A 20,146-nucleotide genomic window follows, 5' to 3' on the forward strand; every position below is an offset into this window, starting at 1 on the left:
TAACCTCAAGCTCAAAATCAAGTTCAAATGTATCAATTTCGATTCCTTTGCGCCTATTTCCTGGAAAACACTTCAAAACTCATGGTTTAACATGATTCAAAGCTCAATTGTAAAAATCAAAGCCCAAAAGGTAGTTCAAATAAAACAAATTTCAAACCAATTTTCATGAACAAGATGAACATGCAACATGCATGAACTTAAACAACTTATAAGCCTCAAATACATGCTCTATTGAGCTAATATCTTCAAAGACAAGATGAATTCATGGACTTAACATAAATATGAGCATGCATGTGACAATTTTCCATGGAATCAACTCAAAATTCAATAATATAGGCATGCATGCATGAAATGAGCTTCAATTCAACATGCTAGAACTAAATCATGACTTAGCTCTTCAACTAGACATGAACCATGCAAGAATAAACTTAAACACAACAATGAGAGGTTAAATCTCCTTACCTAAGTCTTGAGTTTAAGGTGTAGGAGCTTAATTATGTAATCAACCTTCAATTTCTTTAGGTTCTCAAAGCAATCACAAGAAGGAACTCAATTTCTCTCCCTCACTCTCTAAGTCGGCAAGAACAAGGAAGATGAGCTGATGAAATGTTTACCTAAGTGTATAATAAGGCTCAAATATAGTTCATGAAGTGGCCCACTCATAATGGCAAGGTTGTAGATAAGCCTAATTCTTTAATTAGCTTTACTTAATCTAGTTTAATCATACTAAATCAAATTTCAGATAAATACACCATAAAATCACATAAATCCTAATTAGCGTAAAACACTAATCAGTTTCTGGTTCGGCCGCCGATAAGGCCTTCAATTTGCAGTTTAAACATAAGAACATAAACAGATAATCAAACAGTCAAACAGATAGATAATGCATTTAAACAGACACAGTCAATCAATCAGCTTCAGATTTTAGTCAGTCAGTTCAGTATTTCAATCAGTTCAATTACCAACCATAATCAGTCTCAGTTCAGCAGTAATCGGTAGTTTATCGGTAAACAGTGGTGAGGGTTGTTACAGTACCGTAGTGTATTGTTGGAAGGGCGGTTGAAGGATTGGCTGGGTTATAAGCCGATGCCTTAGAAAGTCGGCGTTTGCGGCTGCGGGTTCTGCCGACAGGAGCAGAAATTAGAACTCGGCGTCGACGTTGGCACTAGAATGGAAGAATTAGTTGGGGGGTTGAGGTAGATGGTTGATCAGTTGGGTCAGAAGTAGAGGCTTGGTCTATCCTTGGAGATGAAGTTGTTGGTGGAGTCGTGGCAGAAGGGGGAGTCTTACTTCGGCGAGGGATGTCGGGCAAGGCTGACTTGTAGGTTGGTATATAGTTCAGTAGAAGAGGCGCCTTGTGCTTCTGCACAGGGAGATCTAACAGCCTCTTTAGATCTCGGTTGTGAACGAATGATTGTCGAAATCCCTTCGCCGGTTGAGGAAGAGCTGCAGAAAACAACAGAGCAAATATTAGAAGAGATGAATAAACTAGTAAGCCTTAACGAAAATGAAATTTCAGTATGAGTAACTAAGTCTTACCATTACCCCTTTTAAAAACTGTTCGGCTCAGAGAATAGAGATGGAGGTTGTTATCAGGTGAAAACTCCCAATTGTCCGAGATGATGAAGTAATCATCTCCAGCACCCTTGTTGGAGTCTGAGAGGTCGGCTATTAGTTTGAAGGCTGTGGATCTAGGCTTGAGGTAGTATATGTAGCCTTTTTCAGATTTATGGCCATACATGGTCTAGCAGAATTGGATATCGGCTAAGGTAATCCTAGCTTTTTCTCGGTGTGCTAGTTCAATTATGCCATTTATGACCTTATAGGAGTTTATGGTGAATTACATGGGGTTAAGTTTGTAGTAATGGAAGACTTCTCGAAAAAGAGTATTAAGGGGAAATCGAAGTCCGCATTCGATGAATGCAACAACGGGAAAGGGCATGAAGTCTCCGTTAGGCATGATGGAGTCCTCCACCCCAGCTAACCTCAAATGGACGTCGACTGGGATGGAGAACTCTCTCCTAAAGTACTCAAGTTTTTCTGGGGTGTCTACCCTCTACCTGAACATCCCCATGATGTCAGATTAGTAACAGTTGGGACAAGATTTGGGAAAGAATGAGCGGAATAGGTTTGAATACCTTGGCTAAACCCTAAACTGGCAGCTTCTAGGTTTTTTTTTTCAGATCTAAAGAAGGCTTTGGTTCAGTTTTTTTCTAAGTATGCGATTTCTCTATCAAAATCCAAGCCTAAATTTATATGGAAACACGAATAAATGGCAAGAATCTGGCAATAAGTAAGAAAAATAGAAAGATGAACATGATTCAGAACCAAGAAGGATTCAGAGACAAAACAACAATCAAGACTCAGACCAAACAGAAGTTTAGCAAAAACAGTGCAAAAAACATTCAAGAAACGCAATGATAGAACTTCATTGAAGAACAAGAAACTGACTCATGATATCTAGAAATGTGAGAAAAACGCAGAAAAATAGAATACAACTATTTAGTGACAGCATAAGCAATATGAAGACGGCACAAAAGTAAAGTAGCTTAAGGCACAAAAGTAAAGCAGCAAATGATTAAATATGGCAATATTTAATCATAAGTAGCACAAAAGTAAAGCAGCATAAGCAATATGAAGACGGCACAAAAACTAATTTACAAATGATTAAATATGGCAATCGAAATGAGGAATTTAAGTAGCAAGATGTGAACAAACAAATTCATGAAAGTATTACGCATACGAATAGTGAAAAGTTGAACTAAAAGAGAGAAGAGATTAGAAATTTACCAAATGAGGCCGAGAGCGAGAATGCCGGTGTCAAAGAACTTGAACGGAACAAGGCAGTCGAAAGCTCGTTGGAGGAGATGATTGAAGTAGTTGTTGGAGCTTCGGAGCACGAAAATGGCGGTTTGGGAAATTTTTAGAAAGAAAGGCTCTGAGCGGAGAGAGAGATTATTTTTGCAAAAGTGAAGAGACGGAGAGAGAGGGAGAAGTTTTGTTAAAACGCGAAAAAGCGACAAACCATAAATGATATGCCTTGGACGACGTGTCTGTTAGACGGCGTGCGCAGAAGCGACATGACCTGATGGCGCGTGTTAGATACGAATCAATGAGAGAAGGACGCGTGGATAAAACGGTTGAGAAAATCATGCGTGACAGCTTATGCGTAGATAGAACTCTGGGAGTTCTTAATTTAGTGAAACAAGAACCTCGGCTAGAGGAACGATCCTAGTGAAGGAACTTGAAGAGCTTGGTTCTTAGTTCTTGACCATTGATTAAGTGGACTGCAAAGTCTTGGTTGTATGAAGCCGACGAGTGATGATCTCAGTCGTGGAGAATAAAGTAAATCTTAGTCGACGTGCTATGTGAACAAATGATATAGGTTTCATCACCTTAAGATGTCGAGGTAATAGAACCTAGGAGACAGTTGTAGGGACATATTTTGTGAATGACAACACGTGGCGAAGGAAAAGCCGACGCCGAGGTTATCTGCGAACAGAGATGGAACTAGGAGAAGACTATAGAGGGCCATGGCCCCCCAGTTTATGTGAAAAATATGGTTTGACATGGTATTTTAAAAATATATTTCATTTTATACATAAAATATAAAAAATATATATCTCATTTTTCTCTTATCTTGCGCTCTCTTTTTATTTTGTACCAAAAAAACTTTATCCTATTAGAAATTACTTCTGTGGTATTTGAATTTTTTTGTGTTTATACATAATTTATATATCATATGGTACATACTTGTGTGCATATGTATATAGTACAAAAATTTATTTGTCTTTTGGCCCCTCCGGTGATAAAATCCTGGTTCCATTCCTGTCTGCGGAGGTACCGGAATTCGAAATAAATGGATAAGGGACAAGAGTCCTAGAACTGGGGAGGACCTTAATATGGATAAAGATAAAGCTCTTAAGGAGTTTATCTCTATTCGGCTGGGAGACCTAGATGAGTATTGAGCCAAAGTCTATTGAAGCCAGGTTTCTACAGGGATCAAGTTAGTGTTGGCTATAAAAGTAAGGCACCCTCGTGAGTCTAAGGGACGCTCTTTGTATCTTGGTTTGTGAGTTAAGCACTATTTGCTATCTTTGAGAGATAACTGAGTACTAACTTGATCGTCGGAGTGCCCCGGGTAGACGAACCACCACCGGAGTCTTTTCTTTTCTCTGACAGGTTATTCGGGCGTGATCTATTCTGCATGAGCTCTCCTGCTGAGTTCCTGTTTAACAGTGTGGTCGGAAATCAGCACCCACAATGTTGTAATACATTTTTCATATAATATGCAAATTCCAAAACTAATACATTTTTTTTATAGTATTTACTAATATTATTTATTAACAATAATGTGAGGAGCACTAACATTATAAATCTTATCTATTTATTATTGAAGTAATGTTGTGCTTAGTGAATTGTGTTCAGGATTTGATTCTTGGAGTTAGGTTACGAGAGAGTAGTTTCTCGTGAATTGTCTAATTTCGGTGTGGATGGCTTACTTTTGACCGAACCAGAGAGGAGATTAGTTTAGATATACATAAGCTGATCTAAACACCTCTAACTGTTGAATTAAAAAATAAAATAAAATATATTATTATGTTAAAACGTTTCAAACACAATCCTTAGACCATCTCCAACGCTTCATCAAATTTGGCATCAGATTTGAATTTTGGTGAAAAAGTCACTTTTTGGTGCTCCAATGGTTTCAGCAAACAAGTATCAAAATGAGAATTCAGCAAATAATTCATCAAAGTGAGAACAGGTTGCTCCTTTCACCAATACACTGTGCATAGCCGTTAAAGCAGAAATTTGTCAAAATTTTACAGATGGTGGTCGACCACCTGGATGTCCACCTGGTCGACCACCCGGTTGACCAACCGGTCGACCAGCTTCAGCAAATGGTTCAAAAATTGGTAGGTTCAAACAGTTCAGAAAGGTAAAAAAAAAAATTGCCTTATCGGTCGACCAACCGGTTGACCCGCGGCATGATTCTTCTTTTTGATGCACCGTTAGAGCAACTGATATCAGATTGAAAAAATGAGCCATTTTTTACTCAAATTTGGTAAAAAAATACTGAACCGTTGGAGATGCTCTTACCTAACAAACACATAAGAAAATTAGTAACAATATATAAACAAAACATTTGTTTAAAACCGTTTGAATTAATTTTGAAAAATAGTGAATAAAGATGGGTAATTAATAAAAGAATATTTTTATTTCATGTTCTTGAATTTGTAAAAGTAGTAAAAGACTTGAGATTGATTTTTCTAATGATATTTAGTGGTTGTTTGGCAAACACATTATCTTATTTAGGTCATAATCATCTTATTTAAGTTATATTATCTCTTTACCACATCACTTCAAATTTAATTTATATTTCATATTTTTTCTTAAAAAGTCAAAAAGTATATTAATTTAGCATTTTCCAAACAATCCCTTAATATTTTTAGCTGATAATAAATACTTTTATTAATTTTTTAAAATTTTAAGTTTTTTAAGTAAAAATTAATTTTTTGAGATACTTTCAATTGAGGCAGAAATATTAAAAGAAAAGAAAAAAAAAAAAAAAAAAACTCCCATATTGAAAGGCAAATTAGTCAACAAAGATATCAAACCATAATGATTCGGACAAAGGAACCATAATTATTGCTAAAAAAAAATATTACCCCATTGATACTCCTAAATAATTGAAAACCATAATGCCCTCATCAATGTCACTAGGTCAAGTTTGCTGGTTCAATCTCAAGTCTCTCAGTTCCATTGATTGGCATTTCAGTGTTTTGCCTTTGCTTGAGGTCTGGGTTTCCCACTATTCCCCCTCAAGTTTTTCAAATTCTAAAATGGTCCCCACTCTTCTATGCCCCGTGGTGCGCATTATACACCATCCGCTTCACTTTCAATTCTCCCATATTTCATTCCCACTTCAATGTTTCACCTTTTAACCATTGATAATGCCTATGATCTTCCTTGAGCATTGGGTTTTCCACCGCTCCCTCTCAAGTAAATTTAAAATTTAGTTACCCTTCGACTTTGATTTTTTTAAGCTAATTTTTTTGAATTGAGACTTTTTTAATTTGAAATTAAAAAATTTGTTTAATTTAATTTTTTTAATTTTTATAAAAAATAAATAAAATAATTATAATTTAAATATAATATTTTATTTTATTGACTTATATAATTTATGTTAAATTAGACATACGAAAGCTTAAAATAGTTCCTTTATCCCCAATAGGCCTAAATTCTCTATACTACCGTATAATTTTTCCCAAGCCAGAGAGGACTGTTTGACAACAGCATTGCGCAATACGCCCCGTGCGTAGGATATAAGACAGCGAAGAGATGTATAATATACTAATAGTATAATATACTAAAAAACGCCACCTAATTTCCCCTCCAATTACTCGCCCCTCTTGTTCTCTCTCTCTCTCCACATCTTCTCTCTCCTCCGAAGCTCCAGCTTGGAGGTCCCATGGAGGAGTCTTTCACTCTCCTCCCATTTTAGGGTTTTTCCAATTTTCTTACTAACAACGACTTTCCGGGAAAGTTTTTCAGAAAAACCGACCTTTGTAGATTCTGAATCAGGTTCGCGAATTCATGTGAGATTTCGAACTTCGTGAGTTTTTTTTCTTGTTCAAGGTTTTGATTTTTTTTTTGGGGTTCCTCAGCTGTGAAACGAAAATGCCGGCTCACAGATCGAAATCGGAGAAACACGATGTGGCGAAGCAGCTTCGTCGAGACCCCTATGAAGTTCTCGGCGTCTCAAGGAACTCCACAGATCAGGAAATCAAAAGCGCTTATCGAAAAATGGCTCTCAAGTACCTTTTTTTCCCCGCTATTTTCTAATGATTGGTTTGGTTTTGTATTCAAAGTTGAAATTTTTGTCTAGGTTAGGATTTTTTTTTGTTATGACATTGCATAGATCAGTGTTGAGAATTATTTAACAATTTTTGAGATCTTCACATTGTAGCTGATTCTGAGACGTTGGCACATTTTCAAATTTGGTTTTCCCTCTTTTTGGAAAAAGAAGAAACTTTGAAGGACGAATTTACAATACTAACCCGTATCGTTTGACATTGTTTTGGTTTCCAAATGAAGAACAAAGTCGCCCCTTTTTTTTTTTATATATATATATATTATTGGGATAAATAATAAGAACAAATTTTATTTGGGTCAGTTGGGTTTTTTGGGTTTTTTCCTCGGGTCCTAGATGATGTAAAAACTTGAGATTTGAATTTTTTTTCCCTTACCCTTTTGATAACAACTAAATGGAATCTAGATGGAAAATAAAGAATAACACAGCATTAGGGATTTGGTGTCATGGTGGCTGTTCATTGTAGTAACCTTCAATCTAGTATTTACATATGATATGCTCTATGTTCTTCTTGCCCTGAATCCTGCTTTCCTGTGGTCACTTTTATATCTTTTATTCGCTTTAGCCCTGACATTATTACATCTTCCAAATTTAAGAAATTGGTTTGTAAAATCGTGTGCGCCTTTGTTTTTCACTAATCAATCCTAAAGGTAGATCTCTGACCACTGATTATTAAATTGGATTCAGTTGGAAACTTCAGTTTTTGTTTTTTGCTAATTGTTTTTGGGTTTAATTCTCCACCCTTGTTAAATAGAAAAATCACCGAAAATACTTTTAAATATATATCCTATACAAATCATATGGTACACTTAACATTGCTATTATCTGCTGGAATCTTAAATTGAAGGTGGTTGCTATCTCTATTTATCAGGAAAAAAAAAAAAAAAGTTGGTTGCTAACTCTGTTGAGTTGTAGTATTTGTCTATTTGGGAAGTTTTTGTTAATAGTTAGCAAACCACTCATCTTGCGTTGTGTTGAAGATGTTACTGCATCTCTCTCTCTTTCTCACAAGCCTGCGCATGCATGATGCATGATAGGCAGTTTATATATTTTTTATCAGGCAGATAAAAAGTTAATGATGCTAATATCATACAATTTCAGGTACCATCCTGATAAGAATGCAAATGACCCTAAAGCAGCTGATATATTTAAGGAGGTCACTTTTTCTTACAATATTTTATCTGATCCCGATAAACGACATCAGTATGACACAGCTGGGTTTGAGGTAAATGCTCACTTCTGTTTCAGCAATTTTCAGTCATCGATTTGTTTCAATTATTAGAAATTAGTTTCAATTTTATGTATGTTCTATCCTTTTTTCCCCCTAGTAAATGTTCTGATATGGTGCTAAATGTGACTTGAGTGTCCTTTGGTCAGGCTGTTGAATCAGAGAGCCAAGATTTGGAGTTAGATCTTTCAAGTTTAGGTGCTGTGAACACCATCTTTGCTGCACTTTTTAGGTAAGTGCATAATGTTATGTCTTTATATCATTCTTCATCTTTTCATTTGCCCATAGATTCATTCTTTCATGATAAACATGAGCCCTATGCTACAGATAATAGGGTCTGTTATGTTCTTATTGTACTACATGTAGTAAACTTGGTGTGCCAATCAAAACAACTGTATCAGCAACTGTCTTGGAGGAGGCACTACATGGCACAGTAACAATTCATCCACTTCCACTAGGACAACGCGCGTTTAGAAAGGTTGGTTTTTGTTTTTGTTGTTATTGTAATGTTAGACAGCTTTGTTGTGGTTCATATGTTAAACTTAAATGTGGTATGCTTATATGGGTATTTGGCACTATTTAACAGGTTGAAAAACAATGCGCTCATTTTTATGCTGTTACCATAACAGAGGAGGAGGCACGATCTGGATTTGTGTGCCGTGCCCAATCACCAGACAAAAGCAAATTCAAGGTTTGTACAAGAATGTTAAGTAATCTGTATGTTGGTTGCGGAAGGTGCAGCTATTTAAATTTTAGAATTGTGAAAGTCATTAATATTTATAATACCGGAGGAGTCTTGGTCCATAAATAAGTTCACTTGTTCAAACTTAAATTCTAAGTTCTCTTTCTCCATCTCTTCCTCCTTTCACACATAAATTAACTTGTCCAAACTTATTTCTGTTGGTAGGTCATTTTTTGAGCTCATTTCATCACAGATTTTATCCTCTTTATACCCAATTGTTTTTGAAAAGTTCTACGATGAAGGAAAAAAAAAAGAGTTACTTTGAAGGCCTTACATAATATAGAAGTGTTCTATCTTTAATCTGAATTGATTTGACATTACATTTTCATTTTCAGTATTAAACATGCATCAATAAATCTTTGTTATTTTATCCAAATACTTTACAGTTAAAGTTCCTACGCGCATTTTTTCTTCTAGTTTTTCTTGCAGATTCAAAAACTATTTGACTGTCAGCTGAATATATGTTTTGAGGAATTGATTACACTGTAGTTTTATAATTTTTATTTAGATATGTTAACAAGTTTCCACCATTGGGTTTACTAATAGGCTTGAGGCTTGTGCAGCTACTGTACTTTGATCATGAGGAAAGTGGTGGATTAAGTCTTGCACTCCAGGTATAAAGTTTTTTTTGTCCTTTCGTCAGTTGTGGATTCTTGTTAATGTGGAAATAACTGATATAATTTAGCCTTGGCTTGGTTTTCATGTTGGGACTAAATAAGCACATAAGGACAAAAAAAAAGTCACAAAATGACAAAACACTTGATTTAGGATGCAAAATTACCAAAATAATCCATATACAAACAAAAAGTCAAAAAAGCATCATTTCCAAGTTGAGGGCAATTTTGTCATTCCAATGCAAAAAAGCCAAAAAAGCCAAACAAGAAAACCAAACAAACAAAAAAGTTCTAGGCTAAAAAAGTCAAAAAAGCCAAAAAGTCAACATTGCCAAACGACCCCTTAGAACAGTCCCCTTCTCATTATTTCACTGGAGATTTGAACCAAGTGGACGAGTTATGATATGATTCTTTATTTTCACTATGTTTGGCTGGGTGGTAGGAGGTGAGGAAGGAAAGGGTGGAGGGAAAAGGGGAAGGAGGCTGATTCAGTTTTTGGTAGAGAAGGCAGAAGGGAAGGGAAGGGAAAAAGGGCGGATTTGGGATTCTGCAGTGATGCATGATGGCACAAGATAAAACATCCATCCAAAAACAGATGGATGAGGTGAGAGAAAGGCTGGTCTGTTTTTTCAAAGGTGTTTGAAGTTACAAAATTGTCCTTAATTTTTGTCTCGTCCTTGTGGTCATTGAGGGTATAATATCAAATCAATCTAAAAAAATCCCCCTCCTCTTCTTCTTCTACTCTACCAAAACAACTTGGACAGATCTTCCAATCCTTTCCCTCCTACATTCCCTTCCCTTCCACTTTCCATCCTCCCTACCAAACATATCCTCATATAAGATCATGAGCATCTATGATGTTAAACTTGATGATGAGACATAAAAAGAGAGTTCATGAATCCATTTATTTTGTTGGAAATTTTATTAAATAATTTTTTTTTCTCACTGAAAGTGACTGAGATGTCATGGGAATAGTATAAAGGGCCTCGATATGATGTTTATATTGGTATGAGAGAGTTGATGTGATGGTTTTTTAGAAACCAAAGAGGTGTCAACTTGATTTTGGCACGAATATTTGACATGCATGATGGAGCCTTGACTTATGCAACACATGAAGGGATTTTGTCACCTTCATTGGGTGGTTGGACACCAACTGTTTTCCTGTGGTCTTGGTGGAAGCATTTAAAGTGGTGTGGGAAAGCTTGACGGGTCTTATGATGTAAAAAATAGAGGAAGAAAGACCAATAATGATCTTGAAGGATCACTAGGATGCAAAATTTTTGAATGGAAAACCACTTCTTCAATTTTCTTTTCTTTGGTTTTTTCATAGAGATCCAAGCAGGGGAAGAAAACACCAATGAAGGAAGCAACTAACATGCAGTGGATGGGGGGGACACTAATGAAGTGCATCTTCTAAGCCTCTGGGATATTACATAATTACATTCTTGGCCTGTTAGGGTTCATCTCATTCAGATGTGGTGCAATAGGCCTGGAAAATGGAATGCTGCAGCATGTTTTATTCAATTTAGTATTATTACAGCTGTTTCAGTAACTTATATCTGACTTCTTGGTGTAGGAGGATAGTGCAAAAATGGGGAAGGTTACATCTGCTGGGATGTATTTTCTTGGTTTTCCTGTTTATCAGTTGGATCAAACAGCTAACTCTGTGAGTTGATCATTCCTCCTCAAACCTTAGATCAATTTTGTTCTTCCAACTAGTTTCTATTCATCATTTTGACTTTGGTTTATTGATATGATGGCTTTAGATGGCAGCTGCCAAGGATCCGGACATGGCCTTCTTCAAAAAATTGGATGGTTTTCAGCCATGTGAAATAACTGAATTAAAAGCTGGGACCCATGTGTTTGCTGTTTATGGTAAACTCTTTGACATATTTCAAGTTACATGTTATATAATTCTTGACTATGCATTATTTGGAATCCGTAACACTTAACCAAGATCAGTGAAAAACGAAGCACATAAATGAACAAACACACAAGAAAGATAAATCACATAGATACGCGATTCACTCTAAACTAGTGCTGTTTCCTAGCTACTGCGGCTTTTACTATGATTAGAAATGTTACAACAGATTACTAGAGATAACTGCCTCCCCACAATTATAAATATGTAGAAATTAGGGTAACAAGTCACAAGTGCTGAAATACCCTTGCTCCAAAAGTCAAGTGGTTTGGTTAGTGTTGAGTACTTATCAGCATCCACATTACCCAACAGATGGGTCTATCTCTTTCTGATGAGGTTCTGGCATGTTTTTCAGGTGACAATTTTTTCAGAAGTGCAAGCTACACCATAGAGGCTCTTTGTGCTGCTCCGTTTACAGAAGAGAAGGAGAATCTTAGAGCTGTGGAAGCTCAGATTTTATCTAAGAGGGTGGAACTCTCAAAATTTGAAACTGAATACAAAGAGGTTTGGACATCAACATTTGCAGTGCACGTCATCTTTAAAAATTCTTTCACTTTTGCTTATTTTTCGTGTGGATGGTGACAGGTCTTGCAACAGTTTACAGAGATGACCAGTCGATATGCGCAAGAAATGCAAGTGGTGAGTCAAATGCTGGAATACTTCATCACAAACTTCATATTGTTTGATAATGATTGATAGTGATCGTGTTGGTAGTTCTGAAACGCACTGAATCTATTGGTTGACTCTTGTTGTACGTTTAATTTTGCAGATTGACGAACTCCTTAAGCAAAGGAATGAAATTCACGCCTCGTATACAGTTGATCTGCCAATGAAAAGAAGCAGTAGTCGAAGCAAGACTAGAAGTGTGTCCAAGGAGGCCAAAGAAGATGGTCATGGGAGAGATAAGAAGTCTACGACGAGAGATAAGCCAAGGAGGAAAAAATGGTACAATATCCCTTTAAAGGTGCACAGGCGGAAGCCTTGCTAAATAGGGTGAGAATTTTGACCATAACCTTGTTTTAGTAACATCTAAGTAGCACAGACACTGACATGTGGACACGAAAATTTTCAAAAAATGCAAGACACAACACATAAGGGCGAGTGTGGAACATATAATTTATATAGTTATTATGTCATATTTTTTAATATTATATATTTATTTTATATCAAAAAATTATTCTCATCCAAGTTATCAACATTGGGTATATGCTATTTTGGCCCAAATGTTTTTTATTTTTATTTTATTTATTTTTTTATTTTTTTATAAAAAGCAAAAATAGGACACTGTCCCCAGCTTGTTGCTAGTGTGTCCAAGTGTCTCTAACATGTCTGATTCCCTCTAGCGTGTTCGACACGTGTCTGGCTTGTGTTTGTGTCCAACACATGTACGTGACCTCCGGAGAGGTGTATGTGCTTCATAGATTAACATCTTTCGGTATTCCATGGTGACAATTGTTATTGTGCTCTAGGTTTTTAGTCTCTTTGAATAGTATGGGAAAAAGCTTAAATCAGCGACATTGGGGCAATAAATCTTCATTCAATACTGTGCTTATGAGTTCTGGTACTTCAAGATCCGTGTAAGCAAGAATTCTGCAATGAAGGGATTCATGGAGCAAACCCTAATCGTAAACAAAGCTGAATGTTAGGTCCAGCCCGTAAAAGCATCAATTCTCATTGTTATTGTAAAATTCTTTCCTGTGTTTTTCATGTGCTTTGTGGTTCTCTTGTTCTTAACCTGGTATTATTCCCAAGCATCTTTCCTGTAAAGTTCATATTCTGTCCATGGAGTTCTCTCTCAACTCTTCACTTGGGGGTGTACACTTGGTTTTTTTGTTTTTGGGTAAGTAACTTTTGGGGCTTAGATACATGGAGAATGTTGCTATGCTTTGTGGGCTGGACATATTTTTTGCTGCCCACCCAAATGTAAGGGATTGTTTGGCTAGCTGTGGTGTACATTATTTATCTCGAATGAAATTATTTCAGTTATTTATTATTGTTAAGAGAATCTCGTTCCGCAGAGAACATTTGTTTTATCCGTGTGTAGGCTTTTTGTTTCTTGTATAAAATATCCAAGACTTGTCACATCGTTTTTAATGGTCTTTTTGAGGATTTCTATCTGATCTTCTTCGGAAAATCTGTGTAGATGTAAAATTGTGCTATTCCAAACCATTTGTTGTCAATAATCGGATTTTTTGTTTTGATAATTGAAAACCAATCCTAGATAGGGGTTTTTTGGACCTACTTCAGGAACGCAGCTCAGGATGTGTAATCATTTTGCTAACTTAAGATTTCGAGTGAAGTAGGATATTAGAATTTGAATTTAAAAATTCTTCGATACAACTGCTATGAATTGAAATGAAAGGTTTGAATGATTTACTTTTAGAATCAATAGGTCCCCATTAGAAAGATTGAAAGCCAGTCTTTTGTTTGATCAAAATTTTCTTAGCTATACAAACAAAATTTTGTAAATTTTATACAGAATGACAGTCTTTGTATAAAATATATATAAAATTTTATTTGTGGTTTCCTTTTTTAATTCATTCATACATCTCAAGGTTTGTGGCTTACATTTAACATTGTCAGATTGCAGTGCATAGCCGACTGACTTTTTAAACTTTCGACAAGGAGATAAGATCGTGTTATTAGGTTTTGATAAGGTCATATTCCATTATTTGAATTATTCATCTTGTATATCAAATTCATTAGGCACAAGTATAACTTTGAGAATAGATAAGTATTATTTTAAAAACCAACTCAACCGATGATTTTAATTAATTTCAAATAGCAGGTCAGTTGATATTGGATGATTATTTTTCTAGCTGGATGCATATGGTTCAATTGCCAAGTCAAGGATAAACTTGACTCGAACTGACCCATAAACACCCATATTGAGATTTTACACTTTTGCTTTGATGTGGATGACATTTTCTGTGAAGGTGAAAATCCACTTTTGGCAGAGCAACCATGGCAACAAAAAAACAGTAGATGCCATTTTTATCTCATAAAATCCTAAAAAAAATTTGACATCAAAACAAAGCTTCAATTCCTTTATCTCCCATTTCATTTCTCAACAATTTTACAGCACTGATTGATCAAGAAAATGCGACAGAACATGGATGAAATGAACACAGTACATAACATAGAAAAATTGAATTTAAAATAAGTGACCCATAACAATTGTAAAAATCATTGTGAACAACAATTTCCACGATCATACATTTGGTCTACGATACAAGCCAAAATAACATTACTAAAACATCATTATTGAAGAAAAAGAGGGAAAAATAAAAATAAAAATTAAAGAGAAACGAAAGAAATCAATTTAACTTCTTTCATTCCATTTTCTTTTGATTTTTTCCCATGATCCAAACATACCCTACATATATATTATCCTATCTTGGTAACCAACATGAAACATGAGAAATTTCACTACCTTTTTCACCATTTCATGGCCCTATTGTCACCAAAAACAAAATTGACCCTAAACCCTTTTGATCATCCAAAACTATGCCTTCATATATTTGCCTGCATTATGAGTATCTAGTTTGTTGAAAGCATCACATCTATGCCTCACCTCTCCCTTTTTCCCCGTCTTGACATTATACACGCTAACCTTCTCCATCACATGGGCAAAATCATTGAAGAACGCATTCTGGTCTGCAGCGTACAAATCCACATACTTCTTCGTTCTTGGATCGGTCAACAGGGCTTGATCGGACGCTAACAACCCTAACCCCTTCTGCAAGTTAGAGAAGTACATGTTGTCGAATTTCCCTGGTGTCATCACATCGTTAAAAGCTGATATTGTAGGGTCTTTTGTGTAATTAGCACAAAGTTTTTGCAATGCTTTTGCATATTTAGGGTTGTAAGTTGGATCAAACTGTGATGTTTTGCTGAAATTGAAGAGCCTATTAGCAAATTGGTCACAGTGAGAGAAACCAATGGTGTGTGCACCAGACAATGTTACAAGTTCTTGTATTGAAAGCCCTTTGGTCTGAAACATAGAGACAATTTGTGGTAATGACATATTTGGCCTTGCAATGTGGCCTTCCACTGCCGTGGCCTGGGAAATGAAACCGTCTTTCCGCCCTAGCCTGATTTTGTAGTGGGGCCCGCCGACCATCGTAACGAGGTTGCGGGCCACTAGGGCGAGGATGTCGGCGCAGGACACGATACCGGGGCATTCGAGCTCGAGCGCGGTCTTGGCACGGGTTACGATGTCGAAGCCGTCCCCGGGGAGGGAAAGGTTGATATCAGCGTCGTGTTCGCCCTTATTGAAAAAATTGGAGGCGATGAGGATGGAGGCGTCGCAGCCCTCGAGCATGCAGTCGTGGAAGAAGAGGCGGAGGGTGGCTGCAGCAGTGGTGGGGGAGGCCGTTTGCTTGTCTATGGTGACTTGTTTGATGATGTCAAAGAGCTTAGGGCATGTTTTGTTGTAGTAGTCTAGGGTGAGCTTGGATTCAATTGAGGGAAGCAATGAGAGAGAGGGAAAGAGGAAGAGAAGAAGAATAAAAGGCAATGCCATGTTTGAGGAATGAGAGAAATGATGATGGAAAGGTGTTGGTGGTTTTTGAGAAAATGGTTAGTGTGAAAAACATAAGAGGAAGTTGAGGGAGTGGAAGAGAGGGAATGGAGGGGGGGATGGATATGAAGAAATATATTTAGAGAGAGAGAGAGGGGTTGGGGTCCTCTTTTGAGTTTGAGGTTAGATACTTTGATTTTCCATGGAAAGTACAGGTGCTAAAGAAATTTGGCCCCGGATTTAGCTCCTTCCCATTCAGAAGTTCTCTCACCTATTAGTTACTTGTGGGGGTATTTTTGTCATTTTTTTTATACAAATAAAATTTTTGTATATAAATATTGTGGTATATAAATTTTATTTCAAGTCAAAAAAAAAAAAAATTCTCATTGTAACTTTATAATTGCAAAAATATTACTAACATATTATTGTGAATGAATTTTATTTATGAAAATTCTATTTATGAATAATTTGATAGTTTTAAGAATTCTAAACAGAGTTTTAAGTGTTATTAATCTTTGCATATTTAGGTAAACTTGTCTTAAATGTTTTGATAACAACCTTCTTTACATATTGCATTGCATGGCATGGCATGGCATGGCATTGACATCTTGTGAATTGTTTGGGTAAAATGGAATGGAGATTAAAGCGACAAAGCTTCATAGTGATCTAGCAAATTAAAAGAGGTTGACTGAGTCAGACCGAGTTCCTAGAGCGTGGAGAGGATTTCAAAGTTAGAGGAACCTGGGTATGGTTGTAATTTCCTTTGGTTGTGTCCTCTAAACTTTTGGTTTGTCTAGGTGTAACTATAAGTTTGACTTTCAACATTTGATGTGAGGTTATGATTTTAGAGAGGGAGATAGATCAGAGGAATCAAATACTGGCATATCAATCTTTGGTAACTATTTTCCTTGCCAACAATGGAAATTGTTTTCAAAAAACAGAAAAAAAATAAAAAAAATCAAAGTGTTTTCACTCCTCCCCTCAAAACCCCCATTTGGTAAAGAGAGCATAGTGTAATGCATCCCTTTTTTTAACATGTCCACAACGATTTTGGTTATTTGTTTAACCAATTGAGTTGTCTCACTTGACTAAGCCTCCGTTTGGGAAGTGGGTTGGCTTTTTAACTTTTTGACTTTTTTGGCTATTTTAGCCTGGGCTAAAAAGCTTGGTTTGGGAAGGGCTTTTTGACTTTTTGGCTTTTTTGAATTTTTTTGTGAGAGAAGAGTGTAATGATTATGGGTTGGATGTGATGTTTTGTTTTTTGTAGCTAAAATAGCCTATTTTGTCTTTTGTGACTAAAATAGTCAAAAAAGCCCCAAACTCTTCTTGCCAAACGAACCCTAAGGGTTCTTGATTTTCTTTTGAAACTCTATGAATTCGAACATCAAGAGAATTCATTGACTAAAATTTAATTCTATGTTCTTGTTTAAAGTGATCCACAATATTTAAACTCAATAATTATCTTGTTTATGTAGAGTTGGGAGACAACATATATACTAAGGGCTAGTTGAGCAAAGCATTAGATATTCTCATGAGTAAGAAGAAAATGTAATTTGTTTTCTTTATTTTTTTTACAAAAATTTACATGAAAATATATTGTTTTTTTTATAGCAAAAATAAAGAAATAAATAGAAAACTAGAAACATTATTATATGGGCTTGGTGTGTGTATTGAACTTTCAAATTAGAGAAGCCTTTTTTAAATAATTAAAAAAATGTAATTATGAAAGTGTTTAACGGGAAGATCTCTACTTTCTTTCTCTAAGTTTTCTCTCATAGGATTGCTAAGTGAGACTGTCGTTTGGGAGGGAGAGGGGGCTCCGGCCTCCTCTCTCCCCTCCTCTTTTTTTTTTTTTTTTTTTTTTTTTTCTACTTTCTGTAAATTAAATCTTTTCCATTCTCTCTCTTCTTGTAAGGTGTTTCTTTCTCTAGGGTAGAAGTTTTTGAGTTTACTTCTCCTCTTCCCTTCCAGCCAGAGCTAGATCTGCCGCCTCTCTGCCGCATCTCACTGTTTCTCGCCGCCGCCACCACACCACAATTGAATTTGTTGCCTGAGAGGGAGATTAATGATACAGAGTTATGCCGAACAGATTTGGGCCGGACAGAGTTGTGCCGGACATATTTGGGCCGAACAGAGTGTTGGGCCGAGGATATGTGGCCCAGTTTGGAAAGAAGTTGCTCGGTTAAGACAACGCTTGGTTGGACCGAGCTACATGTTTGACGAAGGCGAAGCCAGTCAAGTTAAGTGACCGGCGCCCGGAAAGGCGTGGTCAGCCAAGGTACCTGTTTGCCCGGCTTTGTCGAGATGTTGCCTAGCCTGGTCCTTATTAAGCTTAGCTAGTGGAGTGCTTGGATATGAAGCACAGCACGACCGTTGGCGGATAAGATGGTGCAGCTCGGCTGCTGAGCTCCCAGCAGAGTGAGCGGGCAGTTGAGATTAGGTGACGCTCAGCAGGATTCGTGCTGATAGATAGGATAGCAGAGTCACGTGTCGAGGGACCATTGGGAGCAGGTTTGGGACGCAGAAGGGTATATAAGCATGTCTGCGCCCCCCATACGTAGGGACGAACACTTTTTGTAAGGAACTCCTACACCCAAACTCTCTCTCCTCTCCCTAAGGTGTGTGCTAATGAGATCGTCGGAGGGGTTTTCCGGCCATACACCGCTGGGTAGCTCACCCTCATTGTGCTTTCAGGTGATCGGACAGAAACGGAGCTTGGAAGAAAGGAGTACGGGCTTGCTGAAATATTTGCTCCCCGCACAATTGGCGCCGTCTGTGGGAAACTTGCAGATAAAACCTTGTCTTCCACGCTCGTCTGACCGCCGACCATGGCGAACAACGAAGAGTTTCCGTTGTCAGCTATAGACGGAGCAACCCCGGAGTTCACCCGAATGAGAGAAAGACCTCCCGCCATCCATCCAATGGCAGACTTGGAGACACCCACCAGAGGACAATCAGCAAACGCGCGGGATAAGCGCGGGAGAAGTTATGGTCATTCACGAAGTCCGGACGGTCATCGGTGGCGGAGAGAATCACATGCCTGACGTCTGGAACACAAGTTGAGGGACCAAGACGCTGTCATCCGGCGAATGGCGGCGGAGATGGAGGAGCTCAAGCGGCATGTCAAAGGGAAGGGTGTAGCTGGAGTGGGTGACCACAGTGAGCGCACCCCTTCCCGCCATTCAGGCGGTCAGAGTCAGCGACGCACTCCATCCATTTCTATTACCAGAAGTTATCAGGTTGGTGATTCCGACGTGCACGCAGAGAAGTCTAGCGCGCAAGATAGCACTTACCGGCCCTCATGTCCGGCGACGACGTCGAAGTACTCTCACTCCGCTCATTTAGAGGATTTATGGGCGGTCTTAACGGAGCGGGCTCGCCGACGTGAAGCTTAGAGGATACCGGCGTTCCAGCGGCTATCCTACGGGGTTCACGCTAGTGAGGAGGTCGGAATGCCTCCACCCCACCAAGCAGCGCCGCTCCTAGTGGATTCAGATTTGGCCAGGCTAAGGGCCACCCCTTTTGCCCAGGAAGTAGAAACAACACCGCTTCCGGCAGGCTTCCACCAGCCAAAGTTCACGTTTTACGACGAGAAAACCGATCCTTACATGCATGTGAGCCACTTCCGACAGGTTATGGCCGGACATAGGCGAAATGACGGACTTATGTGCCTAATCTTCCCGTCCAGTTTAGGCGAGCTGGGCTTGAAGTGGTTCGAGAGATTGCCGGAATGGAGCATACAACGGTGGCATCAGCTGGCCGAAGCCTTTGTGACGCGTTTCAAAACCAACACAAAAACACCAAAGGAAGTCGATCATTTACTGAGTGTCAAGATGGAATCGAGCGACACATTGAAGGCATACAACTCTAGGTATTGGGAGACCTTCAACGAGATCTTAGATTGCCCGGTCAACCTTGCAATTACTCAATACAAGCGTGGTCTCCCGGTCGGATATAGACTGCGGGACTCGCTTACCATGCACCAACCGACCTCCATGGGCCAGCTCATGCAGCGCATCAATGAGCACATTCGAGTCGAGGATGATGCGTCGACATCTACCGTGAAGGCAACTCCGGTAGCAACAGACAAGAAGACAGCAGGCAAAGTGCATGCAGTTGGGCAAGAGTCCAGCCGCTCAAGTGACCGCGCAGAGGAATCGGACCGTGGCTCGAATCGCAAAAACTGGGGTAGAGGACGTCGAAATGACCGGGATGACTACTCCCGAGATGACGTATCGGATGCAA

At 38.0% G+C, this 20,146-nt stretch overlaps 2 protein-coding genes across 3 annotated transcripts; one reads left to right on the forward strand and one right to left on the reverse strand.

Annotated features, from left to right (window-relative positions):
* The first annotated feature begins 6,353 nt into the window (after positions 1 to 6,353).
* On the forward strand, positions 6,354 to 13,379 carry ARL1 (ARG1-like 1). Of its 2 annotated transcripts, none has more exons than XM_082871356.1 (13): positions 6,354 to 6,585; positions 6,669 to 6,818; positions 7,976 to 8,099; positions 8,252 to 8,334; positions 8,469 to 8,580; positions 8,689 to 8,793; positions 9,408 to 9,458; positions 11,035 to 11,124; positions 11,225 to 11,333; positions 11,735 to 11,883; positions 11,965 to 12,018; positions 12,149 to 12,372; positions 12,849 to 13,379. In XM_082871356.1, the coding sequence occupies exons 2-12, from the start codon at positions 6,682 to 6,684 to the stop codon at positions 12,365 to 12,367; spliced, it is 1,233 nt and encodes a 410-aa protein (XP_082727482.1). In that variant the 5' UTR covers positions 6,354 to 6,585; positions 6,669 to 6,681; the 3' UTR covers positions 12,368 to 12,372; positions 12,849 to 13,379. The 2 variants fall into 2 exon arrangements, with proteins under 2 accessions (XP_082727482.1, XP_082727483.1); XM_082871357.1 differs by having other exon boundaries at positions 6,380 to 6,599.
* Positions 13,380 to 14,749: 1,370 nt separating this feature from the next.
* Positions 14,750 to 16,048, reverse strand: LOC114276592 (Peroxidase superfamily protein). The gene has a single exon (XM_028218372.2). The coding sequence runs from the start codon at positions 15,902 to 15,904 to the stop codon at positions 14,885 to 14,887; it is 1,020 nt and encodes a 339-aa protein (XP_028074173.2). The 5' UTR covers positions 15,905 to 16,048; the 3' UTR covers positions 14,750 to 14,884.
* Between the last annotated feature and the right edge of the window lie 4,098 nt (positions 16,049 to 20,146).

The sequence above is a fragment of the Camellia sinensis genome, chromosome 5 (genome assembly GCF_055761805.1).
Source record: "Camellia sinensis isolate YWXY chromosome 5, ASM5576180v1, whole genome shotgun sequence".
Classification (NCBI taxonomy): domain Eukaryota; kingdom Viridiplantae; phylum Streptophyta; class Magnoliopsida; order Ericales; family Theaceae; genus Camellia; species Camellia sinensis.

Coding starts and splice junctions, on each gene's coding strand:
- ARL1 (XM_082871356.1), top strand. CDS start 6,682: ATGCCGGCTCACAGATCGAAATCGGAGAAACACGATGTGGCGAAGCAG. Junction 8,335..8,468: donor ATCTTTGCTGCACTTTTTAG/GTAAGTGCATAA, acceptor TACTACATGTAG/TAAACTTGGTGTGCCAATCA. Junction 11,125..11,224: donor TGGATCAAACAGCTAACTCT/GTGAGTTGATCA, acceptor TGATGGCTTTAG/ATGGCAGCTGCCAAGGATCC.
- LOC114276592 (XM_028218372.2), bottom strand. CDS start 15,904: ATGGCATTGCCTTTTATTCTTCTTCTCTTCCTCTTTCCCTCTCTCTCA.